Source organism: Diadema antillarum, unplaced genomic scaffold (assembly GCF_040938485.1).
Source record: "Diadema antillarum isolate AM-2024a unplaced genomic scaffold, OU_Dant_1.0 scf00000040, whole genome shotgun sequence".
Lineage (NCBI taxonomy): Eukaryota > Metazoa > Echinodermata > Echinoidea > Diadematoida > Diadematidae > Diadema > Diadema antillarum.
Window position 1 is genome coordinate 1,679,256 of NW_027270929.1, and position 21,601 is coordinate 1,700,856.

Below are 21,601 nucleotides of genomic sequence, written 5' to 3' on the forward strand. Positions count from 1 at the left end.
CTCTAGGCTGGTAATTTTCTTTTGTTATAATGAAATTTTGATATAACCAAAAGGATTTTGCACCACAGACTTTGATAATGACAATTTTTTTACCTGAATTTTTTACTGCATTGTGATGTAATTTCATTTTGACCATGTTCGTTGCAGCGGGAGTGCACTGTATCTAAAAGCAAGCCAGTGACCATTCGTCAACATGCAGCCTGCTCAGAATGATTACTAATAGATGAGTCTTTGTGTTCCAAAAGTACAATGATTTCTTTATGTTTGGGAACCTCGCAGAGCAAATGACATAGTCAAGTAAAAATATCGTGAAAGTTTCAGCTGTTTGCATGGGTCTGTCCTTTGACGTAACAACAGTAAAAGTTTTTTTCGCAAGTTATGGGAACATGGTCCAATATCAAGTGCAACGCAACAATAAATCTTATAATCAATCAGAACTATCGTCTAAATCTTCTGCAAGAATTACTAGCTGTAACATATCACAGAAATGAGAACAAAACACTGGATTTTGTGTGTATTGTTTGTGTGCAGTAGTGTCCTTCTGTGTTCTTTATGGTGTAGAAATACACATACTTGTCAAATTCGTTTCCAGGGTCAGCATTACATAAAGATATAAACCGTCCTCTCTGGCTGCTGGCCGTTTCAGTTTTATTAATTCCCCTTTTTGTCAGATATATTGCCTGACATGAATTCTGTTTTCACTGAACGAAATAAATGCAACTCCTTTCAACCCGGCTCAACTCGACAATCAATCACAACTGGGACCGCCTGATTCCTTCTTTGCAAAGGTCAAGTCATAGTGGAGCAACAAAGTCATGAATTGTACAGCATCCCAAAGAAAGTTTAAATTTAAATGCTGGAATTCAGATGATGAACTCCTCTAGTGGGGTCTCCTTTGGCTGCACATCACATCAGATTTATCTTTTGATCTCTAGATATGAAGTCATAAATGCATGAGGCTATCATTAACCTTACATATACAGTCAACCTTGTCCAAGCTCAATTCTACGGGAGAAAAACCTTCGGCTTAAGAAAAGTTTGACTTTTACAAAAAAATTAACACATATAATGTCCATCCTGTGTAGAATTTTTCTTTGACTTCATATGCAATTTTTCAACTTGCCCAAGTTTAATCTATTTGGACTGAAGAAATAGCTTCGACATAGAGAAAATTTGACATATGAGAGATTAAAATCAATAGAATACAAAGAGAAGAGGACTTGAAAAGACCTTTGACTTAGGCGATTATTCGATTTATGCGAGGTCGACTTAAGCAAGGTTGACTCTAGGTGATAAATTGTGAAGCAAGATTGAACAGTTGGACTGTTACTTCTACTGTCTACAGTAAACAAGGGAACAGCCTCTGCTACATGTGAGCAGTTCTGCCAAAACAATAGAATAGCAGAATATTCTATAGGGCCTCAACAGTTAGGCCAGTAGAAGACAAACAAGCTATCACTTTTCAAATAGATCAACTTCTACCCAAACAGTCTTGTTCTTACAGGCTGTTGAATGAAGGATGGAATATTGAAAAATGTTGAAGAACTATGCTGAAAAGTACTCAACAATCATGAATTGTAATGACTGCAGGGCAAGGTGGGGAAGGCTCCATTCTATTCATTGGCCAAAAATCTATTTTTGAATACAGCTAGCTGGAAATCATGCTGGGATTCATTTTATATAAACTGTAAAACCAGAAACACTCACAGCATGACGGCTTCAATTCGCAAATGGCCCTGGCATTCAATACGTCACGCAGACAAAACACTTCTTGTGTACTTTACTTTTGCTAATCTTGGCTCCTCATGAAATGTGAGGAAGTTTCATGCCCAAGAAAATTTCTGGTTTTACAGCAGTAAATCTTTGCTCCATTCTCGTTTATGATGCAAGTTGTTCTTTGTATGTGCAAGAGGCAATACTCAAAGCTGCATATGTACATAACATGTGAAACATGCTTGCAAACAATTGCTTTTGCTTGCATTCACCCAATGTGGTTATGTCAGAGAATTCTGGAAAACTGCACTAGAATGTTGCCTTGACAACAATCTGTTGAATATTGCCACGGAATGTTGTACATTCGTCACTCATCTTCTCGAATATGAGTGATAAGCACTACCAGCGATGGTGTCTATAAAGAAATGTCAGACATCTCAGCAACTACATGTATGATCACAAACACTTTGTTGCATCGATCACATTTTCCTCGCTCATGTCGAGATCTTGCGGCGTCGAGTCCGGGGTGATGACCTCTCCGTCAAACATGAACCTGAAAGAGTTGATCGTCGTCTTCTGGGATGCTGCAAACTCCTCCAGCACCCTGCCAATTGGTTCCATCTGTGATTCACATCGGGATGAGATGATGCAAACAAACAAAAGACACATTCCTTTTTAAAGTCATGACATGGTGTCTGTTTACTGTTTAGGCCAATAAACACATTTCTCTAAAGCACAATAATTCATCTCCTTCACTATTGGTCTTGATTTTATTCTTTTTTTTTTGCTCTTAATTTTCTCTTTATGTTTTTTTTTTCTTCTCTATTTGATATCTTTAGTGAGGAAGTGGAATATTGCTTGCATGGCAACATTTGTCACTTTACGATGCTGACCCACTTGTGACTGGTCCCACATATACTTGCAAAAAAGAATATTCAATACTCTTCAAATGACATGATTTTCCTGACAATCATCTGAACATCTCCATCCTTTGGAATGACTCTTGCAATCAACCAATTCACATGAGAATTTCTGTAAACTGTTTACATGTTTCTGTTGGAAATAAAAAAAATATATGAATGAAATGAATGAATGAAATGAGAAAAACAATTTAGAACTTAAATTTACTTGGTCCTTGGTGAGACACTCAAATGATACAGTGAGTTGTTCATGAACCTTAACTCAGGTTAATGTTCGCGTCAACCCATTATTCAACCCTTTATTCAACCCTTTATGTGCCAAAGTACTTAAACCTTTACTTGCCGAGTCTCTCTGATGGTTTTCAGTTAATCTTGATCAAACTTCACCTTACTCTATGAAAGAAACCCAAATTGGGCAAAATAATGCTAAAATTAGAAACCCAAATAGGGCAAAATAATGCTAAAGTTCAACACAAAAGACTGAAGTGATAGAAATAAGAATAGAGAGATTACGCACTTCTTCATTGATTTGTCAGTTTCTTGATATGAAAGAGGACTGGAAAATACAGTTAAAACTGCTTGCCTGATGTCTGCCTTTGGCATCACCAACTGACTTACATAGGACAAAGTTCTAATGATGAACAAACTAGAGGTGAGAGACCAATGAATCCATGCGTGCAAATCCAAAACCAAGGAACCAGGGTCCCACTGATATAACCCTGACTGACATATCCATCGACTGTGAGAGAAGCTTTCACAAATCATAACACGAAGCATACCTTGGCGATTCTTTTCGTCACGCCAGAGTTTTTCTCTCGGGTCCGTATCCTGATCATGACGAAATCTTCCTCGTCAAGCAGAGAGTAGCTGATGGCTGCCGCTTGTCCGTCGACAACGACGTAATCTGAAATGATGCAATCATGAGGTGTGATTCCTCTTGCCAGAGGTTTTACTGAGAGGGTAACAGAAGTTGCTACCATTTGTGCCATTATGCATCGCTTTCATCCAAAATACAGGTTTACGTTACACAAAAAGATTAATAAGATTTGTTACAGTGTATGATAATTGCAGCATGCTAAGCACAGGAAGACATCTCCAAGAATCTTCCGCAGCGAAGGAAGGACTCTCATTTTAAAAAAAAAAGGGATAAGGTAATACAACTCTCTTACTAGTTCTGCTACATGTTTGTCAAGCACTATAATTAGATTCTCAGGCAAACCTTGAATGCAGAGTTTACGTCAGGAATTTATCACCCTTGTGTGGCAGCCAAACTACATATTTTCAGAGTTAGTAAGATTAAACACATGATCAATGATCTTAGAAGTTAGGAATTAATCAAGTAAGACTAACAATTGCAACACTGCTTGCAAACTAATAGAAATATTAACTGGACGTATTGGACAATACAAGAGACCCGCGGGTCACGCGCTCACCTGAGTATTGCAAGTTCACCTTCCATGCATTCTTGCAGACTCTTACCTGAGAACATTGGAAACTTATGGTGGGGGTAGCTTTGAGAATGGGGGCATGGTGTCCATTTACATATTCCATCACACTGATAAAAATACCTGCCAAGTACAAAGTGTACACTGTACTTTAAAGAATGTTGGATTATGCAGCTTGGGAAAAAAGACTTAAAGCCTTATCACTTTTGATTAGAACTAGAGAAAAATATTATTTAATATTCATTAATTTAGGAGGTTTGGACCCCCTGGGGCCCCCAAGGAAAGCATGGTGCCCATTCAAACACTTTGAGATCTTATCCCTATGGGAATGCTTCTTGACAAGTTTGGTGAAAATCCATTATGCTGTTTTCAGCAAAGAGATGAAAATTTAGGCCTGCATTTGGACCCCCCCCCCTTTCCATCCCGCTTCCTTGGGTCCCAAGGGGGTGGGGGGGGGGTAGGGAAGGCACCCCTGATTCTCCCATGAACAAACTTGACACAACAGTCATCAATATACTGACTCATTATTAGCTCAATCACTTCAAGTTCTAGAGAAAATCTGTAAAGATTCCTTACAGGAGGGGGGGGGGGACCCCTGGGGCCCCCCAGGTGGGGCATGGTGCCCAATTGATGGAATTGAGATTCTATCCCCCTAGGGATGCTACCTGCCAAGTTTGGTGAAAATTAGTGATAGGGTTTTCAAGAAAAAGATGAAAATTTACAATTTCGGTCCAAATTTAGGCCCCCTTCCCACCCCCCTCCCCTGGGTCCCAAGGGGGGCACCCCTGATTCCGCCATGAACAAACTTGAAACTACAGTCATCAATGTACTAATTCATAGTATTAACTTAGCTCTATCACTTCTGGTTCTAGAGAAGAAGATTTTTTAAGATTCCTTAATTTTTGGGGGTTTGGGCCCCTCTGGGGTCCCCCCCAGGAGGGGTATGGTGCCCACTTGAACAAACTGAGATCCTATCCCCCTAGGGATGCTACCTGCCAAGTTTGGTGAAAATCGGTCAAGGGGTTTTCAAGAAGAAGATGAAAATGTAAAAGTTTACGCATGACGGACGACGCACGACGCACGACGGACGACGGACGAAGAGCGATCGCAATAGCTCACTTGAGCCTTCGGCTCAGGTGAGCTAATAAAACACAGACTTCATCCTCTGCATGTTCATAACAACGATGAGTAATCTACGCATTACAGAGAGCATGCACCAGTATCACACTTTCAGCAAAATTGGGACCATAGTATGTTGATTATTTACCGGTACTTCAAAAATTTTTTTTGACCGACTTACCCAAAATGTCTGCGACATGAAGTGATATATTGCGTGGTGTGTCAGTCTCTGACACATCCTCTCCCTTCCTCGTCACCCTGATGCATTTCTTCTCCACGCTGGACAATCTCGCCAAGTCCTCAAAGATGGCGCCAAACGACTGGTCCTGGTAATTTCGGCACAAATGGAGACATTGCAGAAGGGAGAATGTAACAGGCAAAGATGAACAGTTGCACACTGTATAAAAAACATTTACACCAACTCAAGGCTTTTTCCTCACTAAATCCATTGCCATACGGAAGGGTGCTATGAACACGTATACACTCTCTCACAAACTTACACCAGTTTGAAAAATGGCTAAACGTGGCTGCAGAAAATGGCTATGGAACATATATTGAAGATACACAAGATTATTAATCCTTATATTCAAAGCATATCACAAAAATCAATGACTTTAAAATTGCCATTCTGAAATCTCCAGTTTCAAACAGAGCAAAGGTTTTTTATCATCTTAACTATATGTGGGGTACTATGCCACAATGAAATGGTGCAGTTCATGAGAATAACAAATAAACCTTACACATTGTTAGTAGTAAAATGCCATCCTTTGGCAAAGAAGATGAGTAACTGTTAAATATCCAATTCACGTTTGGTAGTTTTGTTTTTCTTTATTTTGCTTAATCCTTTCATTCCTAATCAATGAAAGACCAGGAAACTTGGATTAGAAATCTTATGTGTGTCATTGTGGTTGTGTGTGAAACACAGCAGTACTTAGGGAGCACTTTCGATGAAGTGTACTTGCATTTTTGCCAAAGGTTACATTCAGTACCATTTTGTGAGTAGGGTACAAAGGGCTACCTGTGAAGGTTCCATGACATTTCCCCCCGGGACAATTGCTCCCATGTAATATCTGCACACTATAGTCAGGTCGCTTAATGTCAAAATTTGGGCTTACCGTTACAGAGCGGATAAAAGCACCAAATTTGGAGAGGTGATTCCCTAGGTCCTACTCATTGATATTAGAGTAGGAGCCCTCTGGAATTTTTCGATTTTTAGGGTGAAAATGCTGAATTTTGATATTTCTTTATGACATGATATATACACTGTATTGCGTAAGTAACAGTCAGGCCGCTTAGCAAAATTACCATTACACGGCAGATAAAAGCATCAATTTTTTTTTTTCACATGGATTCCTTTAGGACTATTAAACAATATTAGAGTAGGAGCCCTCCGGGATTTTTTAAAAGAAAAAACGCTAAAAAGATCAAATTTCAAAATGGTCGACACTTAATTGGCAAAACCCTCACTTTTTGCGTCATTTGGGTGATACCATGACAATATTACATTTGTTTTTGTATTTTTGGTTTGCTTTAGAACCTTGGCTTGAACAGTAGGAGCATTATATTCTTACTTAATGTGAAGTCTCTGAACTGCTGGGGGAGGGGTAGGGCAAAAGGGGCGGGACCCCCCTTTAAAAAAAATGGTTGTTCACTAGTTCTTCTGCATGCTATTTTTTTCTCGTTTTGCTCTATACATGGGGGATAAAAACATAAAATTTGGTGCACGGATTCCTTGAGGACTAGGAAACAATATTAGACTAACCACACACACACACACACACACACACAAGATCAAATTTCAAAATGGCCGACACTGATGGCAAACTCCTCACTTTTCATGTGATATTACTTATAGAATGGTTGATACCATGACAATATTAGTATATATCTTTATTTTTGGTTTCGCTTAAAACCTGAATTTGGACATTGCGGTAGGAGCATTGTTTATATTCTTGCGTAATATAAAGTCTCTGAACGGCTTGGGGAGAGGAAGGGCAAAGGGGGCGGCCCTCAACTTAAAAAGTGGTGGTTCGCTTGTTCTGTTGCGTATACTTTTTTACCGTCTTGCTTTATACACGGCGGATAAAAGCATCGAATTTGGCGCATGGATTGAGTCCTTCTGCAATTTTTAAGGAAAATACACACACACACACACACACACACGAAATCAAATTCCAAATGGCCAGCACTTATATGGCAAACTCCCCGCTTTTCATGTCATATGGGTTAGAACCTTAATTTGGACATTGTGGTAGGAGCATTGTTTACATTTTTGCGTAATAATGAGTGTCTGAACCGGGGGGGGGGGGGGGGGGGGGTGCAAAAGGGATGGGACCCATGTAAACAAAAATGCTGCTTACTTGTTCTTTTGAATTTTTTTTTTCCTCTTATATACACAACGGATAAAAGTTTCAAATTCGGCACACGGATTCCTTGAGATCACAAAACACTATGAGAGTATCTATAAGGAGCCCTCTCATCTACGTTTTCTGGCGTCTTGCGAAAGTCAGTTGCAGTTGTACTGGCCATTAATAAGGTGACTTTGAGCTCTGTGATCATGTCCCGAATATTTTTATCTGCGTCGGATGTTGACATTTCATGGAGGACATCTTCCAGCCTCTCCTCCTTTCTCACAGAAGAAACATTTTTGAACATCTAACGCTCTGCGCTTAGTGAGCCCTTTCTGATCTTCATTTGGGGTGTGAGCTCTCTTTTTCTTAAGCCCCCGTTCCACTATGCCGTTCTCGCTACGATTTGACAATTTTCTTAGGTCGGAAAGGATCGGGTAAAACCTGAGCCGATCTGGACACAGTACGATGTTAGAACGCTCTAAGTACGCTGCAGTTACGACTACCAAGTGGTTGCTACGCTCTACGATGATCGGGAATGAGACATTACGATCTCTGCCGCTGCCGGTACGCTTTAGAACGATGTAGCTACGCTGTCAGTGCGATGTTGCCGATGTTATCCGATCGATGCACGCTGCATCTACGCTCCGAACGATCTATACGATCTTATCACGCTCTAATCTTACCCCGTTCAGAGAGCTGAAAAGTGCCCGATGTACCCCGATGTACCCCGATTCGACTGTCGGTCTGCAGTCAGTCAGCTTTTATTAGCATGCAGAACCGAAGAAATATATTGTGGACCTCGAAGAGGCTCCTCAACTCACGGTTCTTTTGCAGCAATGCATTGTATAAACAAAGACTGATTTTTCCAAGGCTTTTTCTCGATGTCCTTCCTTTTGTAGTACGTCTTCCTCCAGTTGTAGATGATTTCATATTCTACAAAATTCTGCTATGTCCTCTTCCTCCTCTTTCAGCATCACGTGCAGTCTCTCTTTCTTCGCTTTTTGGGTAGCTGCTTCGCTGCTTTCTTCTCTTCTCTTTCTTCATCTCTTCTTCTTCTTCGAAAATTACAGCTAAAATTACTTCCCGTTCTTGTGCCGATGTTACTACGCTCAGAAAGACCTTGTTACGCTCATCCCGCTACGTTTACGCCGTCTCTACGCTCTCCCCACTGCGTTACGCTGTCACTACGCTCTCACCGCTTGCCGTACGATTAAAAATATGTCAATTTTGATCAGGGAGATCGGGAAGAAATTTTGAACCGGTTCAAAATTTCTTCCCGATCTGAAAAAATGCGTGCTCCAACCCCGACCTGCTGCTACGACGCTTCCGATCTCTGTGCGCTCTTGCCGCTCTCTCCCGATCTGCTAGATCGGGACAGATCGGGGTCCAAATCATGATAGTGGAATGGGGGCTTTAGTCTTCTCCAATGTAGAGTGATTGAATTTCAAATAGTAAGATTTGTGCCATTGAGCTGAGTGTGTAACAAAGCTTTCAACAGTTTCTTCACTTCCAAAACAGAGTTCAACTGGAACAGCATTAATTGCTCGGAACTGTTCAGCATTGAACATGAATGACTTGTAGGCATCTGTCTTGTCACCACTTGCCCTTGAACTCTTCAAGAGACACTTTAAGGATTGAGCCGTGTCTTGTTGGCAAATCACACAACGATCCCATGCACTTACAAGTTTGTAAATACCATGATGGATCACATTCTTAAAAACAAAAGTATTCGAATTTAATCCAATTATTGTAAAAACTTTGATATCCATGGCATCATTTCACTTACGGTTGATTGGAGTAATGCTGTGATGCAATTATCAGAGAAGTCATTTCTGGTATGTATAACTCGTATGATATTGCCTTGGAATGTTACAGTAGAAAGCACATACAATGATAAAGGTAATCCTCTGGGGGAAAAAAGGACATTATTATACAGTTTCTCGTAAAGCAACTATGATAGTCAGTTAGTTCCTTTCGTCTAATGAAACATTCTGCAAAGTAAACCTCCCTCAGCATGCAAACGCAACTTTAAACATCTTTAACCCAAATATATGTATTATGGCCAGCACAACTATATGACAAGACATCGTGTCTATCTTTCTGTCCTCATTTGGTACAATTATCAGTAAAATTCCCGGTAAAAGATAAAGCTCACCAATAATCTCAGAAGAGAAATTTTCTGGTATACTGAGACACATATCAGTGGCACAAGAAGAAAGTAATAGTAGCAGTTGAATGCACCCCCGTTATAGCAAACGTCGTCGGGACCGGCACCTTTTGTCGCTATTATATCGACAATTCGATTTATTATAAACAGAACAGTAATGTATAGAAAGATAGATGAGAGTTTTGGGACCTCATTTTTACTTAGTTGTTACGAAAATTCTTACGGCGTTCGTCATAACGGGAGTGCACTGTATCCACAAATAAATCTTACTGCACTGAAAAATCATTTCAGTTTAAAATGATTCTTAGAGTCTCAGAGCATGGGAGTAGCAGGGGTGGATCCAGGAATTCCGTGAGGGGGAGGGGCGCCTTTACAAAATTAAAGGGGGCGCATGCCCTCCCCCTCCATTTTTTTCCTTTTTATTTCTTTGTTTTAACAAAGAATAGAAGGGGTGCACCCGGTGCGCCTCCATGCACCCCGATCCGCCACTGAGTATAGCAAAACTGTTTAGAAACTATCTTCTGTCTGTTTAAACTGCATACATTATATCTGATTAGTATATAATATTTGATCAGTAATTAATTCTACCAACTCCATGTTTCAGATGCTTTGATGTTAAAATCATGGTCTCAAATTTGGGTTTATAGTTTTTAGTCCATGACAAATAAATCAATTCACAACAGATCTGAAATTATATGTTATCACATTCCCTTTATTATACTTATATGCAATACAGTATATATATCATATTATAAAGAAATATTAGAATTCAGCATTTTCACCCTAAAAATTGAAAAATTACAGAGGGCTCCTACTCTAATATCAATGAGTATAGGTCCTAGGGGATCACTTCTCTAAATTTGGTGCTTTTATCCCCTCTAATTAACGGTAAGCCCAAATGTTGACATTAAGCGACCTGATAGGGCCAAAGGAAATGTGATAACATAGAAGTTCAGATCGGTTGTGAATTGGAATCTGATTTCGTGTGTGTGTGTGTGTTTTCCTTAAAAATTGCAGGATGTCTCTTACTCTACATGAGGAATCCGTGTGCCAAAATTGATGCTTTTTTCCACCGTGTTTAAAGCAAGACGGAAAAAGGATGCAACAGAACAAGTGAACCACCACATTTTAAGTTGAGGGCCTCCCCCTTTGCCCTACCCCATCCCCAGCCATTCAGAGACTTTACATTATACGCAAGAATATAAACATTGCTCCTACCACAATGTCCAAATTCAGGTTTTACGCCAAACCAAAAATAAAGATATAAACTGACGGTCATAGTATCAACCATTCTATAAGTAATATCACATGAAAAGTGAGGGGTTTGCCATAAGTGTCGACCATATTGAAATTTGATCTTGTGTGTGTGTGTGTGTGTGTGTGTGTGTGTGTGTTTGGTCTAGTATTGTTTCCTAGTCCTCAAGGAATCCATGCGCCAAATTTTATGTTTTTATCTGCCGTGTATATGGAGCAAAACGAGAAAAAAAAATAAGCAAACAAAACAGAATGCAAAAGAACAAGCGAACAAGCATTTTTTAAAGGAGGGGGGGTCCCGCCCCTTTTGCCCTATACCTCTCCCCCAGTAGTTCAGAGACTTTACATTACGCAAGAATATAATGCTCCTAACGCAATGTTCAAGCCAAGGTTTTAAAGCAAACCAACAATACAAATGTAATATATTGTCATCCTATCACCCATATGACATGAAAAGTGAAGGTTTTGCCAATGAAGTGTTGGCCATTTTGAAATTTGATCTTTAAAGTGTTTTTCTACAAAAATCCCGGAGGGCTCCTACTCTTATATTGCTTAATAGTACTTGGTAAAGCTTGTCTAATAGTCCTTGGTAAAGGAATCCGTGTGAAAAAAAAAATAATTATGCTTTTATCCGCCGTGTAATGGTAATTTCACTAAGCGACCTGACTATTACTTACGCAATACAGTATAATATAAAGAAATATCAAAATTCAGCATTTTCACCCTAAAAATCGAACCTACTCTAATATTGTTTAACCCGTTCCATACTGAATTCTAAAATGCCTATAGACTTAATATGCAGGCCACCAGGTTCCCGTACGGAACAGGTTAATAGTTCTAAAGGAATCCGTATGCCAAATTTGACCTGACTACTAGGCAAACATAAATTCTACCCACAAACATAACCCTAACCCTAAATCCTAATCCTAAAATCAAACTAAACCTAAAACTCTATGACAACCCTGACCCTAACCCTGAGTCCTTGGAGAACATAGGCAATTGTTGCAGGAACAAATGTCGTGTCACCGTCTGTGAGACATGCCAAACAATGTGATTCATACCAACTTAGCAAAAGGCAATTACCGTAAAATGCAACAATTTCTTTATATTGGACATAAAATTTACATCATATAATCTACTGAGGCTCTTTTTTTTTCTGAAACTCTGATGATTACGTAACAATGACTGTAGTCATCAATTTCAAATTCATAGATAGGAACACTTATTTCTACAAGTTCATGCAGGTCTTGAACTCAATGCAGGTCCAAGAAATATCTTGTGCAATAAAGTCTCTCTATTTTACATTCAGAATTACTGGAATCTTGTCTTAGCATTCACAGAGGAAAAAAAAAAAACGACAAAAGCTTCAGTAATACTGACAATTTTTGCTGCTCAGCTCTTTTGCAGTTTGGAATACAGTAGTCTCTAATGTTATTTAGAAGACATGATAATTCAGATGGTTTCCAGGAAGAATCACAGTTTCTACATACTATAGTACTGGTCCTCACCATTGGGTACTTCTCATATCGTGTCAGTCCCACGCGGGTCCGAACTTTGACAGTGATCGTTTCTCTTGGGCCGGGTGTGTGTGCGTCCTCAACAAGCTCTGTGGGGCTGGTCATGACAGGCGACATGATGCCCTCCATTTCTGACATTGCCTTGGTTACATGGTAATTTGACACCTGGCTTTCAAGGTTCCTAGTATGCAGAAACAGAGAGAAAAGGGGCTTTTAGCACAACTGCCATTTCAAGACAACACACTTGAAACTGTGTCTTTTATAGATGATCTACAAGGAATGCTATGATACACATGTACTGTTGTTTTTTTTTCTTGTCAACGATATTCATCCAAAGATATGAAGGCACCCATGGGACACATGGTATAATCTTGTGTGATATTATGTGTAAAGAAAAAAAAATCGCTCCTTTTCCATTTAATAATCTCTAATATTTGCAGAAAAGAGAGGTGCAATATTACAAACGTATACACGAAAGAGGGTAATTCAACCATACATTGGCATATCATGACCACACAATTACACAACTATAAAAGTGTGTAATCTATCACAGATGAGCATACTGCTGCTACTACACTAATAGTGTATTCTAACATCTTCCAAAAAAAATTGAATGTAATCATTTTCACATTACTTCAGGGGAGCAAAAAATTGTGAAAAATTACATGTCTTGGCATTGTCTTTGTTCACAGCAATATCTTGTGATTTCCGTACAGGTCGTCACGCAGTAATTCCTTCATTAAACTATCTTTCTGTGAACTCATATGGTTGTACAGGTGCAATTGTGTTTGTAGAGACAATAGCGGATTTGGGTTGACTTTTAAGATGAGATTTAAAATGAATAGGGTAAAATTAAAGATAGTTTCATTAGATCCAGACATAAGATTAAAAGAAAATTCTCATAATTTTCCTGGACCAGTAATACCAGTCACAGCCAAACTATGTCACATCTGAACAAGTTTCTAATTTGCCAGCACACAAATCTTCTCTACATGCTTTCGTTTCATTAATTCAAGAGCAGGGAATTGCATCCTCCACATCAAATTGTATCAAGATTTAGCCTCAATGACTTTACAAAGTGTGTGTTGGGGGTGGGGGGGGGGGGGGTAGTTAAAGTTGCGATACTACGGACCGAAAAAAATAGAATCTGCATATCACAAGAAATGTCTCACAATTGTAGAGCAAAAATGTGCAAATTATATGTTTTTCTTAGTTCTTTTGTCATATTTTAATAAAAATTTTCATTGCTGCCAGATTTTACTTTATTCAATTCTTTGAAGTCAACTTTTGAATGGATTTTCATTCACAAATACCATGATTTCTTCTTTTTTGAATAGCTTTGTGCACAGACCACGGAGATCAAAGAGGAAGAAAAGAAGGAAAAATCCCTATTCCCTCTCACCTAAAAACTTGTACAGCTCTCCTGCTGTTCTGCTGGATCCTCATCACTGTCACATCGTCAAGCTGCGTGGGAGGAGGAGGGGATGGGGAGTCTCTATTCCTTGTAGTCGTAGGGGTTTCTGCTCCTGTTGATGAGCTGGGGAGATGAAAAAAAAAGGGGTACCACCTCAGAAGCATGAGTTAGTGGTGGATGTATCTACTGTATGTTTTCATATTTTTTTCCCAACTGTATGCTGTAAAACCAGAAACATTCATGACACACAACTTTTGTGATACGGAGCCAATGGCCTTCCTTTTTATCTTTTTTTTGGCGGCACGAAACTTTTGTAAATAGGCAACCACAAAAACATTACCGGTATGAGTATACGACATATACAGGATTTTGCACAGAAAAACTTTCACATGAATTTTAAATTCGCACATCACAGCTCCCTGTAAAATTTGTGAAAGCTTCATGCACCAGAAAATTTCTGGTTTTACAGTGCATGACTGAAGACCTAAAACAATTCACAAAATTTACAATTGACCCTACATGAGTAAAACCTATGGAAATTTCTCTAGGAAAGATTTTGGAGCTCACCGCTTTTAAATGATACACGAGTCATGAAGTTTCAAGACTAATATTCCCAACAGGTCACGAAATAAACAATGGAAAGAATCAACAGCAACACGTAGGAAAGCTTCATTTGAGCAAAGGGGCTTTGATCAAGGGCGTAGTCAAGTGCACTGAGCCATGGCAACCACTTGGAAGGGATTGCCATATTAATCTACGACATGGTACACTCATGAATAATAGCCTAATCATAAGAATGTCAAAGTATCAAAGCTACTGCTGACTGTAGAGTTTCCATGCACACTACAAAGGGCGTAAAACCAAGAAAGCAAACCTGATGAAGGGGGAAACAAGGAAAAGTAGAAATTACGCGGTGCGTAATATATGTCCCCGCCGGAGGTAGCATTTAGTAGCAAAATGTACAATATAGGTAAAAAGAGGAAGGTCAAAGGTCAAAGAAGTCAAAGGTCAAAATTCTATGTAGAAGTTTTGAAGCCCTCACCTAGTGCCATCACATAAAGCAAACGGAATCGAAATCGGGTTAGAAATGGCGAAGGAGTAGCATTTTGTAGCCAATGTACAATATAGGTAAAAAAAATCAAGGTCAAAGGTCAAAGAAGTCAAAGGTCAAAATTCTGTGTAGAAGTTTTGAAGCCCTCACCTAGTGCCATCACTTAAAGCAAACGGAATTGAAATCGGGTTACAAATGGCAAAGGAGTAGCATTTTGTAGCAAAATGTACAATATAGGTCAAAAATCAAGGTCAAAGGTCAAAGAAGTCAAAGGTCAAAATTCTGTGTAGAAGTTTTGAAGCCCTCACCTAGTGCCATCACATAAAGCAAACGGAATCAAAATCGGGTTAGAAATGGCGAAGGAGTAGCATTTTGTAGGCAATGTACAATATAGGTCAAAAATCAAGGTCAAAGGTCAAAGAAGTCAAAGGTCAAAATTCTGTGTAGCAGTTTTGAAGCCCTCACCTAGTGCCATCACTTAAAGCAAACGGAATTGAAATCGGGTTACAAATGGCGAAGGAGTAGCATTTTGTAGCAAAATGTACAATTTAGGTCAAAAATCAAGGTCAAAGGTCAAAGAAGTCAAAGGTCAAAATTCTGTGTAGAAGTTTTGAAGCCCTCACCTAGTGCCATCACATAAAGCAAACGGAATCAAAATCGGGTTAGAAATGGCGAAGGAGTAGCATTTTGAAGCAAAATGTACAATATAGGTCAAAGGTCAAGGTCAAAGGTCACAATTGAAATTCTGTATAGAAGTTTCAAAGCTCCCATGTAGTGCTATCATATAAAGCAAACAGAATCAAAATCGGGTTAGAAATGGCGAAGGAGTGGCATTTTGAACATTTTGATCACACACGGACGGACACACGGACGGACACACACACGTACGGAGCCCGTTTCATAGTCCCCTGCTCGAACTCGTTCGGCGGGGACAAAAAGGCCACGAAACTGTCAGAAATGGATCTTCTTCTTAATTCCATCCATTTAACCCGTTCCGTACTGAATTCTGAAATCCCCATAGACTTAATACAGAGACCACCAGGTTCCCGTACGGAACGGGTTAAACTAGGAATTTTAGATAAAAAAGGGTAGCTCAGTAAAAATGAAAAAAAGAAAAAGGATGAAGGTACAAAAATATCTGAGTTGACTTAATTTTGTTATTTACAGACCAACTAAAAGAACATCCCAAGTTTCTTTCTGTGGGTTTGTGGCCACATACATGTATGGTAACCTTCAAGCAGCAGTGTGCATCATCCTACCTCAATATAGTCACTACATCATCATCATCGTCGTCGTCATCATTGTTGCTGTAGTTTCTTCGCTTCTTTGCCCTTGACATCTTCCCGCCCTTGGAAGATGTAATGTGACTCTGGGAAGTGTTCTGTATCCTGGCCTTCAGTTCCTCAATATCTTCCTCTTCATCTATATATAATTACCAAAGAGAAAATAAAGACAGAGACACTCTAGTCTCATCTAGAATTTATAAACCAAACACTTGTGAAGAAGTGGTTCAAGTGGATTTTTATTTTTCGTTTGGAGTGGGGGGGGGGGGGGAAATGACATACATGCATCGATAGAAATCTTCGAGATAGTGCCCTATGTCAGCAAATATGAAGTTAAAGGTGCATATTATGGCCTGTGTTCATACTTGGCAAATCACTTGCAAATCCAACAAACTTACACTACCTGTAGTTCCAAGCAGCAGGAATCACTTGCAAACTTTCAATGCAAACTGCTTCAGCCAATAAAGCATTCCTGGAACTTCAGCTTACTTTCATAAAAACTTTACAGGCATCTTTAATTAAGTTTGAAAGGAAATTCGCCACCTTCAAGAGGTGAATGCTCCAGTCCAGCCATGATTTTGGTTCTGTCATATTTTCAAAATATACCACATCTATAATGTCCATTTCATTTAGCCATTTCTCTACACCCTGTTGTACTTTGCTAGTGAGTGTCATTTGAAGGTGCAACATCTTTTGCATATATCAAAGGGAACACAAACTTTTAAAAAGAAAATGCAGGCAGCAGAAACCACCAATCTTCCTATTAAAGATTATACCACAGTATTCAGTCTGAACTACCAAACAATTTTCTTACTAAAATCTATCAAGGAATTTATCAGTCATCTCCACTAATTAATACTGCATACATACCAAAGGCATATATCAGTTTTTGTTATGACACTTTGTATCATTTGCATAAATCATGCCACAATGTCACTAAATATTGGAAAGCTGCATATGTGGGATATTTCAGGGCATAAAAATCTGTTAAAATTTTGTGGTCTTCTGAAATGATGTGAAAACAAAACACACAAACATTTTTTTTTTTAAAGAGGATAATATGTACAGAAATATTATAATCAGCCAAACTAAAGAAAAAGAAAAAGAAGTTCAATCGTGTGTAAGTATCTATTTCAATAGTTGTGGGTAATGCAAATATCCTGGAGTCATATGATAATTTGTGATTCATTCTGAAATACTAATGCTACAGAACCTCTGCATACTATCATTATAATTTTCAGAAAGTTATCTATCTTGCTCTCACCAGAGTCCAATGAGTCTATGTTGAAGGTTCTCGCTTTCAGCACCCCATCATCAGTGAATGCTGAGAAGAGATTGCACGTCGGTACATTGCTAAGGTCTGCCTTTCTCCGCTTCTGAGCCATTCCTGCATCATACGGAAAAAAAAAAAAAAGACTTAGGAAATGCTGCAGGAGTTCCTTGAACACCCTCTACAAAAAAAGAAAGAAAATATAAACACCTAATACAATGTACCACAGAATAATGAAATAAATGATTTCTGGTCAGGATTGATATTAGTAAAAAAAAAAAAAAGCACAGGTTCTTGGTCAAAGGGTTAGTGTAAGAGTGATAGTTCATCATATTGCAGTTTAGGTGAGGGCTTAGTTCAAGTATAGGGTCAAATTAGTGACAACTTCACAATGGTCTAGAATTTACGCTACATATTCATATTATAATGATAGAATGTCATTTTGAAGATTAAGAAAAGAAGAAGCAGAGCAGCATTTTCGTGTATGTGTGTGTGTGTATGTGTATATAAAAAAAAAATAGAGAAGAGAACAATATCCTATCTAGATGAAATACAATAACTATAGAAGTAATTGTTTTTAACATTAATCACATACATATCAATTTTCACAAATGTAAAGACATCACTAGAGACAAAAAAAAAACAACCAATTTTAAACAAAGATGAGATGAACAACAAAATACTGATATCTGATATTATAGCCCTGCCCCTGGACCTAACATTTAAAGCAAGCTGCCAATACAGTAATTCACCATAACACCATCCAAAACATGTAAAGCATATGGGCGCTAGTGTACTTTGCACCTGTTAGTCAATTGATCCCCAAACATGCACAAATTCACTCTAAATATATCCATGCCACGGATGTTTGCATCTACAGTAAGTGAGACCCAAGTCCAGTGAAATGGATTTGTCACCGCTTTTACTCTTTTACACTTTTCAGAATGTGTCAATCACAGCTAGTTCGCTCTGCGATAACTGCATTGCACAGGAGCAGATGGCGCAGCGCATGGTATACAAAACATGTTCATGGCACCGCAGTGAGCACCATGATTGATCTGAATGTAGAAATCTCATAGCTATAATCACATCAAGTTCTTCTATGGTATCTTTAAAAAGATAAACCTGTTTTGTTTTTGTTTTTTCCCCACCTTTCCCTCACCTTGTACCGAGTCACGTTTGCAGTAGCGATTAACTGAGGTTTGGGGTTGTTCGTGTTGTGTGCGTGTGTGCGTGTGTGTGTGTGTGTGCATGTGTATGTGTGTGAATGAAAAAAGATTGTGAAAAATGAGGTTATAAGACGGGTGAAAGAATATACAGAGAAAGGATAGGAAAAGAGGGAAAGGAAATGAATGAAAAGATACCAAAAAGATCAACCAGGAAAAAATAAAACAAAAAGTTTACAAAATAAAAAGGATACTTAGAATAAAAACAAAAGATAATGGAGGGAAATAAGGAAGAGAAACTTGCATTATAAAGGGAGAGGTGGATGTGTTTGGAAAAAACGGAAAGCAAAGTAAATCAAAATTGAATATAAAAATAAACTAGAAATGTCGCTTTGGCAACTGGTACGCCTCCGCCATAATGCATGATTCTCCTGATAGGTCTTTAGTACATGCGGACAATGTGTGATTACATTTTCACAAAATTGGCAAAATATCAAAATGACATGTTACTGTCACAAATGTATTGAATGTTCAACTTCCTTGACCTATATCTAATTGCATGAATAGGAGAGCATGTATTTGGGGATTTAAGAACTTTAACTTGACTTTGACCCTTTCTTAAGTTTGTGCACTGAGTAATTTTCAAGGTATGGAGAAAAAGTGCAATTTCTGTATTAAACAGTAAATTGTTATCATTTTCATCTGGCCTTTGATTTATAAGAGAATCACTGTCAGGCAGAACATACATAAATATGTACTAAGTTTCAAGATAACTTGAGCCACTTCCGAGATATGGAGAAAGAAGTAAGTTCAGCACTTTCACTTGATCTTTGACCTTTTGACCTTTGACTTTCTTGGCAAAAAAAAAAAAAAATCCCAGAGAATCTCTATTGGGTTATACATGCATATACATCAAGTAAAAAAAAATAATCCTGCTGGCATTGCATAAATATAAGGAAAATAGTAAAATTTTGAAGTATTGCCCTTGACCTTTGACCCCATGAACCCCGAATTCCCTAGATAACCACTGCCAGTCAGTACATGTTGTATGCATATATACTATGTTCCATGAAGATACAATGTACCTTGAACAATTTCCAAGATACAGAGAAAAAAGTGAAATTTTAACATTTTAGTTGACTTTTTGACCTTTGACCTTTTGACCTCATGACTCCAAACTTTCACCAGAGAATCTTAATTGGGTAATACATGTATACACTAAGTTTCAAGAAAGTACAATGTATCTTCAGGCATTGCATAGATATCGGGGAAATAGTGAAATTTTAAGTATTTGACCTTGACCTTTTGACCTTTGACCTTGAGCATGTGCACCCAAAAGTTGATAGGCACAACTTCACCCCCTAACACACATACATGCCAAGTTTCATTAGGATACCTCAAAAGGTTTTTTAGTTACGCTGTCCACAAAATTCATTACGGACGTACGGAAGGACGGACGGACGGACAACCCAAAAACATCATGCTTCCGCCACCACTTCGTGGCGTAAGTATAAAAAGAATGAGAGAAGAGATGAACAGGACGGAATAAAAGAATTATACAGGTCGTAAACAAATTTAAGAAAAGAGTTATAAGGCCTAGGCCTACATCAGAACAAAATAAAAGAAAAAAATATTTGAGAGGAAAAAAAGGAAAGGTAGAGGGAGGGAAAGATAACCCTCAAAGGAAACAAAGAACAATTAGGCAGAAAGTAAGATTGAACAAGAAATTAAGAAAGTTAGACAAGAGGAAATCCATAAAGAAATAATTGGGAGGGCAAAGAAAGTTAGAAATATCTGAAAATGAAAGAAGAAAAGATAAAGAAGAAAGAGAACGATGCATGGAAGGCCTTCATAGGGGTTGCACACACACACGCACATTCTCTAACACCGCTTTGTATCTAGACGCTACAACTGCTACCACAAGATTTGGCCGAGGAAAAGGGAAAAGCAAATTTTAGCCTTTCAAAGACGCCATAGAAATATCTGCTTTGATCGCTACATTCAGATCAAACGATCATCCCTTGATAATAGTTGGTGGAGGAGGTGTATATATCTTGCTTGGCATTATTGCAAAATAGGCCCCCACTCCATTCACCGCCGTTCATTTCGTCATAGCCGGGACTTCTTTCAACCTCGCTAGACTTTGCACATAGTGGAGACGCACACGCACGAGAGGGGACCAATATCACGATTTGGCCAATATTTTCAGTATTTAACTTTCTAGATAGAACTCTAGTCTACCCTATTTCACTATTTGTACATTTTAATAAAAATACAAATCATTGACATTATTAACTGCTCAATGCTGCAGCTGCTGCATGCTGCCACATCATGACATGGGTGCCACTGCACTCTGTTATCAGTGTATGATCCTGACTGTGCCTGAGTGGTACATTCCGTCATTCGTCATTACTACAAATTTACAATCATGGTAAAAACTGTGCATGTAAGTTTACGCCTATTTTGTATGACTACACGTAGGAAGTGGTACTGCCTACTGGTGGTAGTCATGGAGTGCGACTAGTGGTACACTTGGCTGACACTGCATGCTAGGCAAATAACCAAATCATGAAACTTCACTTCAGTGGGTATGCATGGTCGTAATGGATCATTGGATGATGGAGAGATGAGCTAGTAGCTAGATCTAGGGTCTAGTCACTTCACAAAATCACAGACACAGAATGCCAGGCCAGCAGGCCGCCGGCTTGCTTGGCTTGGCTTGTTGGCTAAGGCTGTACTCACTTTTTGCACCCTTCCAGTGACTTGAAAGGAAGCAGTTCTGATCGTAAATAAATGAAGACTACAACTCTGCAGAAATACCGGTGCGGTAGGGAAGTTGTGCTTATTTATACGAGAGCTGTAAAATTTACAGAAAGCACTCTCATTCCGTGCAGTCGACGAATGCACAGTGTCAGTGTATTGAATCCTCGG

At 38.8% G+C, this 21,601-nt stretch overlaps 1 protein-coding gene across 1 annotated transcript; it reads right to left on the minus strand.

Annotated features, from left to right (window-relative positions):
* Positions 1-1,149: 1,149 nt before the first annotated feature.
* On the minus strand, positions 1,150-21,535 carry LOC139712008 (NFATC2-interacting protein-like). The gene is made up of 8 exons (XM_071623853.1): positions 21,413-21,535; positions 17,499-17,621; positions 16,211-16,373; positions 13,889-14,023; positions 12,478-12,667; positions 5,379-5,523; positions 3,413-3,537; positions 1,150-2,334 (listed from the first exon to the last, which is right to left on the minus strand). Exons 2-8 carry the CDS (start codon positions 17,617-17,619, stop codon positions 2,170-2,172), a joined length of 1,044 nt encoding a protein of 347 aa, XP_071479954.1. The 5' UTR covers positions 17,620-17,621; positions 21,413-21,535; the 3' UTR covers positions 1,150-2,169.
* Between the last annotated feature and the right edge of the window lie 66 nt (positions 21,536-21,601).